The sequence below is a fragment of the Dendrobates tinctorius genome, unplaced genomic scaffold (assembly GCF_039654945.1).
Source record: "Dendrobates tinctorius isolate UK_male_01 unplaced genomic scaffold, ASM3965494v1 ptg000128l, whole genome shotgun sequence".
Lineage (NCBI taxonomy): Eukaryota > Metazoa > Chordata > Amphibia > Anura > Dendrobatidae > Dendrobates > Dendrobates tinctorius.
The window spans coordinates 84,724-101,651 of NW_027361796.1; the positions used below are offsets into that span (position 1 = coordinate 84,724).

At 45.1% G+C, this 16,928-nt stretch overlaps 1 protein-coding gene across 4 annotated transcripts in view; it reads left to right on the forward strand.

Moving 5' to 3' along the window:
* The window catches only part of SMARCA2 (SWI/SNF related BAF chromatin remodeling complex subunit ATPase 2), a 356,753-nt gene that overhangs the window by 81,957 nt on the left and 257,868 nt on the right, over window positions 1–16,928 (forward strand). For all 4 annotated transcript variants that reach the window (XM_073542600.1, XM_073542602.1, XM_073542601.1 and 1 more), the window contains exons 10-13: window positions 1,422–1,552; window positions 2,037–2,094; window positions 4,585–4,673; window positions 15,397–15,544. In XM_073542600.1, coding sequence (XP_073398701.1) covers window positions 1,422–1,552; window positions 2,037–2,094; window positions 4,585–4,673; window positions 15,397–15,544 — 426 coding nt within the window. The remainder of the gene's footprint in view (window positions 1–1,421; window positions 1,553–2,036; window positions 2,095–4,584; window positions 4,674–15,396; window positions 15,545–16,928) is intronic.

Genomic DNA, 16,928 nt, shown 5'->3' on the forward strand with positions numbered 1-16,928 from the left:
TCTCTTGCAAGCCTCAATTCATTGTCAGCTTTAGATAATCTGATTCGTGCCCTGCAATTTCTGCAGACAGCATTATATTCTTTAGATATGCCCCACCTCATTCCATTTTATAAACATTTATTTCTAACTTTTTAGCATGTTCTTAAGTTCTGTGTTTATCCATCCTGGTTTCCTTAAACACTTCCTATTCTTCCCTCTTTTCGGAATTGATAGCGATTGTGCTTCGAGAATTTCATTTTTCAAGATTTCCCATCCTTCCTGGACATTTTTGTCCTTAAAGGCAATCTGTCACCCCTTTTTTGAGATAACATATAATGATATCATTCAGTTGTGTGTCACATAAGGATTCTCTTAGTACTTTTGCTTCCCCCTGACCCCGCATCTTTCATGCATAAATTCCTTTTTTATGTCGGTTCAGATTTATGTAAACTGCCGATGTCCGGTCCGCTGGGCGGGGCTTATTCAACTAATCCCCCCCCTCCCTGTCTTGTTCTACGCATTTCTTCTTGTGTAGAGCAAGACATGGAGGGGGGGAGCAGTTGAATAAGCCCCGCCCATCGGACCGTGGCAGTTTACATACATCTGAACCGATATAAAAAAGGTATTTATGCATGAAAGATGCGGGGTCAGGGGGAAGCAAAAGTACTAAGCGAATCCTTATGTGACACACAATTGAATGATGTCATTATATGATATCTCAAAAAAGGGGTGACAGATTCCCTTTAAGGATATCCAGCCATTGGATCCCTCCAATTCTCTTTCTGAATCCCTTAAAATCTGCCTTTCTGAAATCTAACCTTGAAGTCTGAGTCTTCACAGGTCTTCCTCCTCTAGTTATCCAAAATTCTAGAATAGCATGGTCGCTTCCTCCTAGGGTCCCAGCCACTTTTACCTCCTCAACCATTTCCTCCCTGTTTATAAGGATTAGATCCATGGTGACATAGGCTGGTCCGAAATCTCCGAACAGTAGATTTATGTTGCTGGGTCCCATTGGTTGCTGCCAGTTTTGAGCTGCTGACCCTGCTGCACATTTTTGATTTTCAAAGGAAGGTATACATGATGTGCCTTTAATCTGCTGCACTTTTTCCTTCGCCTACCGTTGTCTATTGTCCTCAATGTTGCCTCTTTCTTAGTGTATCTTCAAAACAGATTGAACAGCACATCTTGAAACTCCAGTTGGCTTTGCAATGTTTGCCTAGGAGAGACCTTGCTGCTGCAGTATAACTACCTTGTGTCTTATCGCTGTGCTTGGTCTTGCCATGGTGCATGACCTGTGAAATGTAACTGTCTTCCACAGTTTCACCTTTGCAGCAGGGTTTGACAGTCCCTCACCTAGTTTGATGCTTCTTTCACAACTTTTGTTAACATCAGCTTTCATGTTAATGGTAATGCAATGTTTTTCTTCTTTTTCCATCATTCAGCTAATAGATGAAAGTAGCCAGATGAGCGACCTACCTGTGAAGGTTATTCATACGGAAACAGGGAAAGTGCTTCTTGCTCCAGAAGCACCCAAGGCCAGTCAGCTGGAGACTTGGCTGGAGATGAACCCGGGGTAAGTAACTTTTGTCCATTTGTTTTAAGTTTCTTAAGTAAACTTTTTTCTTGTTTCATTTTACAAACCCTTAAAAGCCCTATTATTAAGTAGTGGTCTGGACACTGAAACCCAACTGATGGATCAATACTAATTTAAGTTGACAAAAACAATTAAAGGCGTTATACTTTCCTTTAGATCAGTTGCCTATTTGACCCATCATTGAGGAAAAAAATAGACTACGCACCAGATCGGTGCCTCTGCTCTGTAGTAATAAGTACAGCGCAGCAGAGCTGGGGGGTTTGGTTTGTGACTGGGGTTTTTACTTAGCCAACACCCTAGGCTCACTACTCAACTGATATAAAGTAATGGACAAAACTAGAATAAGTAATGTTTTGTATGTATTTTTTGTTGTGTTTTCTCCTCTTGTGTTCTGCCAATGCAAATCATTTGTAATATGTTGCTATTTTATAAGTCCACTCTGATCTTTGTTTTAATTCCTCAGATATGAAGTAGCTCCGAGATCTGACAGCGAGGGAAGTAGCTCAGAGTATGAAGAAGAGGTATGTGTGTTGTATGGATAATAGAGAAAGATGTTTTATCTGCCCACGGCGCCGGTTTGTCCTGTAGTTGCTTCAGAGAATTGCTAGTTGGTCAGGTGCACAGAAAGATAACAGTCCTGCCAGTTAAGGGGGTTTTACACATACCGATATCGCTAGCAATATCGCTAAAACGTCACTGATTTTGTGACGTTATAGCGATATCGCTATGTGTGATACTTACCTCCGACCGGCTCCCCCGCTGTCTGTCGCTGATCACGCAAGATTGGGTGGCTCCATTTCTCGTCATCTGCTTCCTGCTGGGCTTCCTGCTGTGTGAGACGAGCGACGCTGGATGCGGGCGGGAGGACGTCAGGATCGCTGTGTGTGAAAGGTGAGTATCGTGCGCTGCGTCGCTGCTGCATCGCTGTGAGATCTTTGTGTGAAAGCTCACTAGCGATCATTTAGCGATGCACCAGCGATCCTGACCGGGTCGGATCGCTGGTCGGATCACTGGTGCATCGCTAAATGTAAAAGGGCCTTTACTGGTGAAATAATCTCTGCAGATAAAGTGTAGTATTCCAGCACTAGAGAGAGAGATTGTGTGTCGTACACCTTCTAAACTTTTAAGACTTTTTACAATGTGATGCTAAATGGAGTATGTGCATTTAGTCGTTTTTCATCATAGATCCGGAAAATGTGGTTCTCTGTGTTTCATCCCTAGGTGACCACAAACAATATTGAAAAAAAATAAAATTTTCAGTCCTTTATTAAATATTAACTATTAACATGAAGATTATCCACAAAAGTTATACAAGGGCCATCATTCTTTAATAACTCAAAACACTGATAAGAGACTATCTTCAATTAGTAGAACACAGAATTTTATGTATGGGAAGGGGCCTACAGGCACCATGAAACATCTTTCCCTACCTAACCGCGGTGGTTGGCACCCAAAGGGATATACCAGTGGCACGTCCGCTCACAGAACACTGTGCCCTTAGCAGTCCAGAAAAAATAGGTTTATTTAAATTAAAAGGGTATTCCCATCTCCAAGAACCAATCCCAGTATATAGTAGGTGTAATAATATTAGTAAGTACCTCCTATTAGAAATGTAGTATAGTTCTTTTGATTCACGATGTCGCTTACCCCTTTTACAGGGCATAGCTGAAGTTTGGGTATCCATGGTTATGACCACTAGCAACTAGCTAACTGTCACCATGTGAATGGTCATAACCAAAGCCCTGTACATGGGGTAAGCCACATAGCGAATTAGGAGAACTATACAACATTTCTAATCGGAGGGATTTGAAGACCTCCGATTCTTAACTTGTTAAATGCCGTGTCAATCTCTGACAGCAGCATTTAACTCTCACTGGGTGCATGACATTCCATAGCTATGACAGCCGTGGTCTGTTGAAGACCTCAGTCCTTGACCATACAGAGCTCCATTGAAACCCTGCCGGTGGCAGGACTTCAAAGTAGACCGTGATTTTTGCTGTATGCAGCGATACTGTGGCATTGCTGTATGTAGCACAATCAATCAAAAGATTGCTGCTTTAAGCCCCTGAAGGGACTATTAAGAACAGTGATAAGTGGGGAAATCAAACCTTAAGTTCAAATCCGCTCACTATTTACCGATTGAAGATGATGACATTAAAAGAAATACACTGTATTGCCACGTTCAGAAAAGTCCGGTCTATCTAAATATAAGAATAATTAACTTGATCGGTATACATCATAAATGAAGAAAAAAAAATTCACGCTCCAAAATCAGTTGTTTTTTTTTATACAGTATATCTCTGCAATTCTACAAAAAAATGCTATGACAAGCGATCAGAACGTCACATCTACCCAAAATGGGATCCATAAAAAAACCCTACAAAAAATAACATTACACAGCTCACACATCAACCGAAAAATGAAAATGTTACGGGTCTTGGAAAATGGCAACACGACCCCCAAAATGTTTTGTTTTTTTTTAAATAAAAAATTCAACATGTTGGGTATGGCCATAATTGTACTGATGATCATATTCGTATTGCAGTCATTTTTACCACAATGTGCACCGTAAAAACAATCCACCCCCCCCACAAAAAAAACCTGCTTTTTTCCCCACAAATTGAGAGGGTGAGGGAAAAATGAAAACGGAAATTGGTTCCATTGTGAAAGGGTTAATATTTAATAATGAATTTTCATTTTTGTGGGTTTTTTTCTATCATGGTTTTTGTGAAGGTGTGTATGACACCCCCCCCCCTTATGGATTTTAAATATTTTGCGTTAGTTTAATGACTTCATCCCCACAGTGACAAATTCGGATGAATGGCCATGGAATCTGTGAGCCTGATTGGGAACCGCTGATTGTCAATCAGTGAAGCAGTGTGGTCATACATGAGTCCACATACGAAATACCAAAACTGTTAGCTTAAACAACAATTTGATGTTTGAGCAGCTGCTTGTTTCTACAATAAAATACTGCACCATATGTGTTTGTTTTTTATTTTTCTTTCTAGGATGAGGATGATGAATCTAGCAGACTGGACTCTGATGAAAAGAAGCGTTTGGGTTTGAATACAGATGACAGTGCCAAGCAGATAATTGAGTATGCCTTATTTTTTTTCTTGCTCTTTCATTACAACGTAAACTATAGTGTATTTAAATAGTTGATTTCAGCTTGGAGCCTCTATAAAGATTAAATGAGGGCATTACTTAACTAGTACTTCCGTAATCCTACACTTGGCAGAGAAGTATTCTTGCAGCAGCCCGGGTTGTCATGCAGTTGTAGGTAGCAGATCACAGGTAGAATCATTTGATCACTGTAGAGTTATACTCTTATACTCCCGTTTTTATTTTTTTCACCGTCTGAGTGGTATTGCTAATGTCTGTTGCATGGCACTAGTAAAATACTTGTCAGCTGCCATCTTCTGCTCTTTTCTGTCAGTGCTTCGGTCCCATTCCACTTTCTTGTGACCGCTGCTCCTGACTGACTGAGGACATGAGAGCTAACGACACAAGCGCTCAATGTAAGTCTATGCCTTCCTCGTTCTGGCTCTCATAGACTTGCTTTGAGTTGTGACTTACCAGCAGAAGACAACGACTAGTAAGTATATTACTAGGGGCAGGGAAATTACATTAGTGGTACCACTCTGGCAGAGAATAAAGAAAAAAACCCGCTGGCATGCTGCTTCAGTTAGGTCAAAAATGGCATCTGGCTCGTTTTAGTACTGCTAAGGGTCATACCTAATTACTGTCTTAAATACTTTTAACTTTAATTCCAGGTTACTTCTAATCTTGGTTTATCATCTGTAACTTGTTTTTGTCATTAAATAAAAATATAAATATATTTATAATATATACCGTATTTTTCCGACTATAAGACGCACCTAGGTTTTAGAGGAGGTGTCAGGAAAATTAGTTATTTCCTGATATCCCAGGTACACATCCAGACATGAATTACTGCCCTTCCCCCCCCCCCACTGGTTTATAAAGAACAAGCTTCACCAGCGATCCCCTGCTCCTGTGAAACTTTATCCACTTCTCCCCTCCCTTCAGCAGCTGGTCATTTTTATTGCATCTGACCAGTTAAGTGCATTTTTTTTTTCCAGCCAAGATTTCCTTTGTCTATTCTAGGTCGAATTTATTAGCACACAATAAGCGTAGAGATGGGAAAAGTATATATATCGGTAGAATTAGGTCTATGTACGGCAGCGTTTTGCAGCCGGTGCGGCCATCAGAATCCAGGAAAAGAGTTTCTGCCCACCAGTAGCACACAGGCATGCCATATTTGGTCTCAAATCAATGCTCACGTCGCATCGGAAAAGGTAATGCCCCTGTCATCACCCTGTGAGCCCCCCAGCCAAAGTTATGGAAAGATATGAGTTTTAATAACTTTTCAAAAGGGGTGTACGTCCTTTAACACAGCTCACCAAGTGAGGTCAGCAAGGGAGGAGTCCCTTGGTTCTGGGAAAAAGCATAAAGCTCAGACGCTCAATTGGAGAGGTGTCAGATGCCAGGAGAGCCAGGTAAGACACTGTGCTGATGAATCATTTTTCCTTGGGAAGTCCCTCCTCCCCTTTATAGACACGTCCTGCCTGGGACATGAGAGAGAGTAAGTTTCTTATTTTAATCCCTTTTATTTGTAACTGTCTGTACATACTGTGTTTTGTCTCCTTTTGTAATATCTTTTATATTTTTGTAAACACTGCCTATATCTTTTTGGATATACTTCTATACTTATAAATTTACTAGTTTTGCTCTATGATGGAACCGACAGGTACACCGCGTCAAATCATGCTACTCTGTGGGTTGGTTCCTGATAGGCTTTAGTATCAAACGAGGAACTGGTGGCAGCGCAGCGTCCTGGTGGTATTGGAGAACCCTCGCAGTGACGGATCAGAGGTTTATATATGTATTTCCGGCATGGGACTGGTGATGCACATACCGTCCTCACTGCAGAGTGCCCGATATCCAGTACGCGACAAGGCAGCTTTTCTGGTGACCACTTAACCTAGATGCAGTTCCCTGACTGACCTGAAAGTAAAGGGGGCGCCAAAGATCTGCAAGTTCCTAACTGGAACTGAAAGTGGAAACAAAAGTTGAGTTCCATCCTTAATAATAGTGACAGGAGGAAATTAGGAACTAAAAAAAACTGAAGCAAAAAATGTCAATTCTGTACTTAATATCCCCTATCCTGGTAAATATCCCCTCATCCCTATCCTGGTATGCATGGCTCCCTCATCCCTATCCTGGTATGCATGGTTCCCTTATCCCTATCCTGGTATGCATGGCTCCCTTATCCCTATCCTGATATGCATGGCTCCCTTATCCCTATCCTGATATGCATGGCCCTCATCCCCATCCTGGTATGCATGCCTTCTCACCCCTAGCCTGGTATGCATGGCCCCCTTATCCCTATCCTGGTAGGAATGGTCCCCCTCATCCTTATCCTGGCAGGAATGATTGCCCTTATCCCTATACTGGTATGCAGGAGCCCCATCTCGTCCAAGTATACATGGTCCCATCCCTATCCTGGTATGCAGGGCCCCATCCTTAACCTGGTATGATCGGCCCCCATCCCAGTCCTGGTATGCCATGACACTCCATCCTTATCCTGGTATGATTGGTGTATCCCAGTCCTGGAATGGAAGGCCCCATCCTTATCCTGATATGATTGGCCCCATACCAGTCCTGGTATGCATGGCCCCATCCTGGTCTTGGTATGCATGGCCCCATCCCGTTCCTGGTATGCATGGCCCCATCCCGTTCCTGGTATGCATGGCCCCATCCCGTTCCTGGTATGAATGGCCTTATCAGAAAAGATAAAAAAAAAAAAGACCATTACAGTTGCCTTCCTCCGCTCCCTTGCAGTGTCCTGCTCCTTTGCTTAATGCTTGTAAGCAGCGCATGACAGGGACGTCATGCGCTGCTCACAAGCAGAGCATAGCATCCTGAATACTCACCGGGCCTGTTCATCGCAGAGAGCAGTGAGTATTCATTGCTCTTCAGTAGCGCGCAGTGTCAGCCACTGGCTTCCTGCTGCTACCAGCGGTCACGTATGCCAATGCTCGAGAGAAATGAATATTCAGAATAGTATCGGCACGTGACTGCCAATAGCGGCAGGAAGGGTTTGGCTGACACTGCTCGCTGCTGAAGAGCAATGAATACTCACTACTTAGTGCTCTTTGCGATGAACCGTTCCAGCGACTATTCTGGCAGCTGTGCTCTGCTTGCGAGCAGCGCATGACGTCCCTGCCATGCGCTGCTTACAAGCATTAAGCAGCTGCTGGTAACGGAGCAGGACTCTGCAAGGGAGCGGAGGAAGGTAAGTGTAATGGTTTGTTTTATTAATCTTTTCTGATGGGGTCAGTCATACCAGGAGAAGGAATGGGGCCTATGCATACCAGGATAAAGGATTGGGTCAATCATACCAGGATAAGGATGAGACCAATCATACCAGGAATGGGATGTGGCCATTCATACCAGGAACAGGATTGGGCCAATCATACCAAGATGCCAAAAATAAATTAATATTCATTGCCCTCCATGGGCATAAAATGAGGTGAATATTAATTTCTGTTTAGCAGGGGGCACAGTAGTTAGCCGCAGCCGCTGGCTCCTGCCTCTGTGACCCGCTGCTCCGCACCACAGCCAGATTTGGTTCATTCAGGCTGTAAGACGCACCCCCCATTTTCCTCCACATTTTGGGAGAAAAAAAAGTGCGTCTTAAAATCAGAAAAAATACGGTGTATTATAAAAGATATAGACATATAGCTCTGGAAAAAATTGAGACCACTGCACAGTTTTATAAAAATCCGCTTCTCTACATGTCTGACAGCTATTCTATTCCAGTGTCAGTTGAATTCCAACCAGAGTACACCTCATACTGCTTAGCTTGTGATTAGGTGATCACCTGAACCAAACCTCATTTAACGAAGGAAAGTATAAAAACCTTGCTGTGTTGTTCACAATACTCTTGCAATAAGACAAGATGGATGGCAAAACAAGTGCTAGTAATATCCCAAAAGTAATAGGAATGAAAAAATAACTTTTAACCAAGCCAATAGAGTTGAAAAGAAAAATCTTGAGTGAGGAAAAGAAGGGCTAAATTCTGGCTTTACAATCAGAGGGATACAGTGAGCGTCATGTTGCCCCATCCTTAAAATTTCTAAGATGGCAGTCCATTGCAACAAGGTCAAGCAGCAGACAACAAAGCTACAGACCAGCAGAGGGTGAAAACAACTCCACTTACCAGGATGTCCGTCATCTTATTCGAATGTCACTCAGCAACCGCAGGATGACATCAAGTGACCTACAAAAGGAATGGCAAATGGCAGCTGGGGTGAAGTACATGGCAAGAACAGTTCATAAGAGGCTCCAAGAGGTAGGGCTCAAGTCATGTAAAGGTAGAAAAAAAACTTTCATCAATGAGAAGCAAAGGAGAGCCAGGCTGAAGTTTGCCAAAGACCATAAGGATTGGACCATAAAGAACTGGACTAATGTAATCTTCTGAGTCTAATTTTCAGCTTTGCCCAACACCTGGTCGTCTAATGGTTAGACGGAGACCTGGAGTGGCGTACAAGCCACAGTGTTTTGCACCCACTATGAAATTTGGTGGAGGATGGGTGATGATCTGGGGATGCTTCAGCAAGGCTGGAATTGGGGAGGTTAATCTTTGCGAAGGATGTATGAATCAAGCCGCATACAAGGTTATCCTGGAAAAACCGTTGATTCCTTCAGCTCAGGTAATGTTCTCCATCTCTGAGAACTTTTTTTTTTTTTTTTTTCCCAGCAGGACAATGCACCATGCAACACAGCTAGGTCAATCATTGTGTGGATGAAGGACTACCACATCAAATCCCTGTCATGGGCAGTCCAATCTCCAGACCTGAACACCATTGAAAACCTCTAGAATGTAATCAATAGCAAGATGGATAGTCACAACTAATCAAACAAAGAACTTAATTTTTTGTACCAGGAGTGGCATAAGGTTACCCAAAAGCAGCGTGATTGGTGGAAAGTATGCCAAGACACATGATAGCTGTGATTAAAAATCGCGGTTATTCCAAAAAATATTGATTTCTGAACGCTTCCTAAGTTAAAAAATTAGTATTGTTTCTAAATGATTATGAACTTGTTTTCTTAGCATTATTTGACGTATGCAAGCACTGCAATTTTTTTTTGTTATTTTGACCATTTCTCGTTTTTTGAAAATAACTACAAAATTTAGCGCTCGGAAATTCGAAGACATGTCAGTAGGTTATAGAATAAAAGAGCAATTTACATTTTACACAAAAATATACCTATAAAGAGAAAAATAAGACAAAACGCAAATTTCTCCCTACACCTCATTGGGGGACACAGACAGTGGGTGTTATGCTGCTTGCCACTAGGAGGACACTAAGTAAACACAGAAAAAAGTTAACTCCTCCCCTGCAGTATACACCCTCTCGCTGGCTGGGAATTCCCCAGATCTTGCTTAGTGTCTGCAGGAGGCACTTGGGTCTGGCTTCAGATCCCACCGTTTTTTTTATTTTTGAATTTTCTGTAAATTTTTATTTTTTAATTAACGGAGTGAAGGGGGCGATGGTTCCTTTCTATGGCCCGCTCTCCCCCAAACCAACAACAGGCATGCACGCGGAGTATACCTCCCCGTACACTTTCCTGCGACGACTGGGGCTGATTCTTCTGGCGATGGTGCTTTTACGGTCCCGGTACCCCACACAGATATGAGGGCGAACACACGGAGAAGACTTGACCAGCGCTTTCGGATACCCTGAATCAGCCCCATAGCTCTCCGTCCCCCTGCCCATAGGGTGGATCGATTGCTCAATACCCCTGTAACAACCTCTCCGGGTCTGCTACTTCGCCCGGGAGCTTTTTTACCTCAGAATCTGGAATAGGATGAAACCTGCAGGCTCCTGGACAGCGCAAACAGTGCGAGCACCGTATTGGAGGTATGGGGTCGGGTCCTGGTCCCCTGGGAGTAGCACTGACCGAGTCTCAGTGGAGGCATACCGGCGGCTCCCCCCTTCACCCGGCTCTCGCCGCTGGTAGGCCCAAAAATTTAGTCCCTGGCTTTTCGGGCTACTAGGCGCCAATTTACATAGCGCCGCCCACCATTAGGCTCTGCTTGTAACCCTTTCACGGGCACTATGTCTCAGTCTAAAGAAGCAAAAAAAGGGGCTAATAAGAAGCGCACTGCGTTCTTTACCACTGGTACCTCTTGCAAGACTGCCTTGCTCAGTACCCAGACTAATCTGCTATGCACAGATTGCGACCCGGCTTGTGCTAAAGCGCCATCCGCCACCGCTGCAAGGTGCTCCCTGCTTTTAGTCCCTTTGTGTGGGCCGCGTCCTTGTCACGGTCTGTGGAGTCAGTGACCAAGGCTATAGACTCCTCCGGGAATCCTCTTTAAGTCAGAACGTGTCTTTACCGCCTGAGGAGGGCTTTGGCGATGGCCGGGAACCATCCGCCTGCAGGGACCGTGCTTGTTCAAGAGATCCTCAGGTCTCTAGAAAGTGGACCAATGACTCGTCCCCTAGTCACACTCGCGATTCAGCAACTGCGAGTTCTGTCTCTCGCTCTCCCTCTCCTAATGATCGCGGAGAACATGTCTCTGAATTTGAGTCTGACAACTCAGTCCCTCAGAATTCCCCAAATGTCCATGAATCGCTTGATTCTCTGACAGTCAGCCAACAAGTTTCTGATGTTGGCAAAAAAAGTCGGAGTTTCGTCCGAAACCCGACCCCAATGCAAGTCAATGGGGAATAAAAGTCGGCATTGAGTGGATGAATGTCATCCGCTCAATGCCGACTTTTATTTCCCATTGACTTGCATTGGAGTCGGGTTTCGGACGAAACTCCGACTTTTTTTGCCCTAGTCGGACCAGTATCATCTGAAACAAATTTTGTTTCATGAAACCCGATCCGACCAAAGTCGCTCAACTCTACTGGATACCCCTTTACTCCATATCTGCTGAAGAATTGGTTACAGTCCCCCCTCGGTGAATTCTCCTGTATTGTGCCTTGCTCCTAAAATGCTTCGATCCGCTTCTGAGGGCTCTTCAGTCAGAAACCCCTCCGATCGTCAAATTGGCTACCTCGCCAGTTCAATTTTTGGAGCTTCAGGAGCGGCATTTTTCCCATCTTTCACGGCAACTTGAGTGGCTAAGGCATGGCCACTTGGGCAGAAGTCTTAATTACTGCCTTCCAAGCAGATAATTCACGCAGGGGATTTTGCAGTAGATGTCGCTAATTGCGCTGCTAAGGCAACCACTAATGCAGTCTCCATCAGTAGAGCCCTATGGCTACGCGACTGGCGGGCAGATTCCACCTCCAAGAGATTAAAGACTTCTCTAGTTTCTCTAGACTTCGACTAGTTTTTTGACCTTTTTTCGCAACAGCTCCTGCTGGTCCTCCACAACCTTCTCTTCCGGATCAGGTCGGTCCCCACGTGGAGACAGCGGTTCCCAGGTCTCTCACAGACCTAACTGCTCTTAGAAACCCAGGCCAACAGCATCTGGATCTAAGAAAGCAGATCCCATAGATCCTCCACTCAGTGACTTGTTGTGGTATCCGTCCGACACCGTCAAAGTAGGCGTCTGTCTGCTGTCATTCAGAATGGTTCAGCGGTTTTTATTCAAACCTTTCTTTGTTGTTCCAAAGAAGGAAGGAACGATGCGGTCCATACTGGACCTCAGACTGTTAAATCGGTTTGTCAAAGTACGGCGATTCCGAATGGAATTCCTCCGGTCGGTGTCGCTTCCATGCAAAAGGGGAGAGCCCCTGTCATCCAGCAGTTCCTGCATTTTGCAATTTGAGAAGAAAGCTTCTAGTTCGTTGCCTTGCCCTTCGGTCTTGCCTCCACCCCCAGGGTCTATACCAAGGCCATGGCGGCTGTCATGGCCATTCTCCTCGCTCGGGGAGAGGTGGTACTGCCATATCTGGACGACTTGCTAATCACGGGTCCATCCCTTCCAGCCTGCGAGAAATCAGCGGATATCACAGTAAATATTCTTTCTCGCCTGGGTCTGAAGATAAACTTCCAAAAGTCTTCCCCAACACCGGCCCAGCAGATTTCCCTTTTGGGAGTGGTCTTGGACACTTCCCTCGGATTGGTCATTCTCCCTGCAGAGAAGGCCCGAGCTTTGCAACAGGCAATGCGGAGTCTTTCCCGTTCGGTCTCTCATTCTATTCGTTTCAGCATGAGTTCTCGGAAAGGTGGTGGCAGCAATGGAAGCGGTGCCATTCGCACAATTCCATCTCCACCCTTTGCAACAAGCCTTGCTGTTGACGAGACAAAAACCCGTCTTCCCCTTCTGTCCCTGCGGATCAGACAAGCCCTCAAGTGGTGGACACTGAAATCCTCCCTGAATCAATGGAGGTCTTTTCTCCCAGTACGATGGTTGGTGGTGACCACCGACGCAAGTCTTCTGGGGTGCGGTGTTTAGTCACCACACGGCACAGGGTCGTTGGTCAATTCAGGAGTCACGTCTCCCCATCAACGTCTTGGAGATACGAGCGATCAAATTAGCCCTACTGAGTTTCCACCATCTCGCAGGTCTCCCCATCAGGATCCAATCTGACAGTGCCACAGCTGTAGCGTATATCAACCGTCAGGGGGGGTACTTGGAGCAGGTTGACCATGCATGAAGTGAGTCACATCCTCCATTGGGCTTAGACCAACCGTTCACTCATCTCGGCGATCCTTATCACGGACATAGAGAATCGGGCGGCAGACTTTCTCAGTCGCCAAGCCCTTGCCTCGGGAGAGTGGGCTCTTCATCCGGAAGGTTTTCAGCAGATTTGCCGTCGTTGGGGCATTCCGGATGTGGATCTCATGGCCTCAAGGCTAAACAACAAGATTCCTCGATTCGTTGCCCGATTGTGCGATCCAGGCGCCATCGGAGCGGACGCCCTAGTTCTGCCGTGGTACCAGTTCCGACTCCAGTACAACTTTCCCCCTCTCCCATTCATCAAGAAGATCAGAGCAGAGGAAGTATCAGTGATCCTAGTCGCGCCAGATTGGCCGGGAATGGTACGCAGAACTAGTACAACTAGTCGCCGACTTCCCTTGGCGACTTCCAGATCGCATGGATCCACTCTCTCAGGGTCCGATGTACCACCGAAACTCCGGGACCCTGTCTTTGACGGTGTGGCTGTTGAATCCTGGATTCTAGCACAGGCTGGGTTTTCTCATGATGTGATTTCCACCATGATTAGTGCTAGGAAGTTCTTGTCCATGCGCATTTATCACCGCACCTGGAAAACCTTTTCGTGGTGCAAGGATCATGGTCGATCCCCTCTATTGTTTTCCATTCCTGCCATATTGGAATTCCTTCAGTCTGGATTAAAGTCAGGCCTCGCACTCAGCTCTTTCAAGGGCCAAATTTCAGCCTTGTCAGTGCTATTCCAATGCAAAATTGCCACCAAACTTCAGGTCAAGACGTTCATTCGGTGAGTTTCTCATGTAGCGCCTCCCTATAAAGGGCCATTCGAATCATGGGACCTTAACTTGGTTCTCGGGGCCTTACAGGAGGCTCCTTTCAAACCGTTGCAGGACGTACCACTACCTATTCTCTCTTGGAAAGCGGTCTTTCTAGTGGCAAGTATGTCAATCAGACGAGTTTCGGAATTGGCGGCCCTGTCCTGCCGTCATCAGTTCCTGAATTTTCATCAGCACAAGGCAGTTCTCAGGACGTCCCCTTCCTTCCTGCCCAAAGTCGTATCCTCTTTCCATCTCTGAGGAAATTGTTTTGCCCTCCTTTTGTCCGGCACCGGTCCATCGCATTAAGAAGGCCCTCCATACCCTTGATGCAGTGTGGTTAGGGCTCTGAGACGATACATCTCGTGGACGGCTCCCTTCCGCAAGTCAGTTGCCATGATCATACTTCCAGAGGCGCATAGGAAGGGTCTAGCTGCTTCAAAAACCACGCTAGCCAGGTGGATTTGCTTGGCTATTCAGGAATCCTACCGTGTCTGGGACACACCTGTCCCAGCAAGGATTAAGGCGCATTCTATCCGCTCAGTGCGACTTATTCCAGCCTACATACCTTTACAAAACATTACCAAATTCATTCTCAGGCCTGTCCGCAAGGCTGCGACTTGGTCCAACCTGCATTCCTTTACAAACATTACCTAATTTCATTCTCAGGCCTCTGCGGATGCAGCTCTTGGCAGACGCATCCTGCAATGGGCAGTACCACAGAGTTGAGTCAGTGGTACATGGGGTATTGTCAATTGTATGTTCCCCACCCAGAGACTTCTTTAGGACATCCCAATGTCTGTGTCCCCCAATGAGGCGTAGGAGAAATAGGGATTTTTGTGTACTCACCGTAAAATCCTTTTCTCCAAGCCAGTCATTGGGGGAAACAGCACCAACCCTTTTTGGCCTACTGTAGCATTATTAGGCTTTGACAGAGTTATGATGATTGTCATTCGTTTAATGCTCCTACTGCTTTTTCACCAAACTGGGGAATTCCCAGTCAGCAAAGGGTGTATATTGCAGGGGAGGAGTTAACTTTTTTCTGTGTTTACTTAGTGTCCTCCTAGTGGCAAGCAGCATAACACCCACTGTCTGTTTCCCCCAATGATTTGCTCGGAGAAAAGGATTTTACGGTAAGTACACAAAAATCCCTATTTTGCAATAGTCTCCTAATTTTTGCCAGAGCTATAATAATTTTTTGTGCGGAAATGGTGTTATAGCATAAAAGTTCCTGATTCATCTGGTTGCAGTTACATGTTCAAGTAATATTTGTTGGATTTCATGGACATTTAAAAAGAATAACATAATAAAGTCATGTCACCGATTGTTTATTTCTACTTCAGGACTGCAAAGCAAGATGTTGATGATGAATATAGCTTGCAAGCTGATGCCGAGCAGTCTCAGTCTTATTATGGAGTAGCTCATGCAATTATAGAGAAGGTGGAGAAGCAGTCCTCTCTTCTTATCAATGGCTCCCTTAAACATTACCAGGTACAGTAAACTCTATCTCTTATAACAAGTATTTTTGTTTTATTACCGTATATACTTGTGTATAAGCCGACACCCCCCCCCCCCCCCCCTAATTTTGCCACAAAAAAACTGGGAAAATGTATTGACTCGTGTATAAGCCTAGGGTGGAAAATGCAGCAGCTACTGGTAAACTTCAAAAATAAAAATAGATACCAATAACAGTAAAATTAATTGAGACATCAATAGGTTAAATCTTTTTGAATATCCATATTGAATCAGGAGCCCCATATAATGCTCCATACAGTTCATGGTGGCCCCATAAGATGCTCCATACAAAATACACCCCATATAATGCTGCACAAAGGTTAATAATGCCCCCATAAGATGCTCCATAGAATAAAATGCCACATATAATGCTCCATAAAGGTTATGGCCCCATAAGATGCTCCATTAATTATGCCCCCATAAGATGCTCCATAGATTATGCCCCTATAAAATGCTCCATAGATTATGCCCCCATAAAATGCTCCATAGATTATGCCTCCATAAGATGCTCCATAGATTATGCCTCCATAAGATGCTCCATAGATTATGCCTCCATAAGATGCTCCATAGATTATTGCCCCCATAAGATGCCCAATAGATTATGCCCCCATAAGATGCCCAATAGATTATGCCCCCATAAGATGCTCCATAGATTATGCCCCCATAAGATGCTCCATAGATTATGCCCCCATAAGATGCTCCATAGATTATGCCCCCATAAGATGCTCCATAGATTATGCCCCCATAAAATGCTCCATAGATTATGCCCCCATAAGATGCTCCATAGATTATGCCCCCATATGCTGTCCCATAGAATATGCCCCATATGCTGTCCCCATATGCTGCTCCATAAAATATACCCCCATATGCTGCCCCATAGAATATGCCCCCATAATGCTGCCCCATAGAATATGCCCCCATAATGCTGCTCCATAGAATATGCCCCCATATGCTGCTCCATAGAATATGCCCCCATATGCTGCTCCATAGAATATGCCCCCATATGCTGCCCCCATAAGATGCTCCATATATTATGCCCCCATATGCTGCTGCAAAAAAAAATATGCCATGCTCACCTCTCCTGTTCAGGACCCGGCACCTGAGATATTCACCTATCCCCCGGTCCATCGCTGCTCACCGCTGTCTGCCACACGTCGTCTGTCAGTGACGTTCAGGCAACAGAGGGCACGACACGCACTAACCATGTCACCGCACCCTCTGCTGGCTAAACGCTACAGACAGATGACGCAGCAGAGAGCAGTGAGCAGCGGTGGACCGGGGGACAGGTGAATATCGCTATACTTGCCCCCTTCTGGCTTCGTCTCTGCAGCCCCGCTTCTCCACGGTCTCCCTGCCTTCA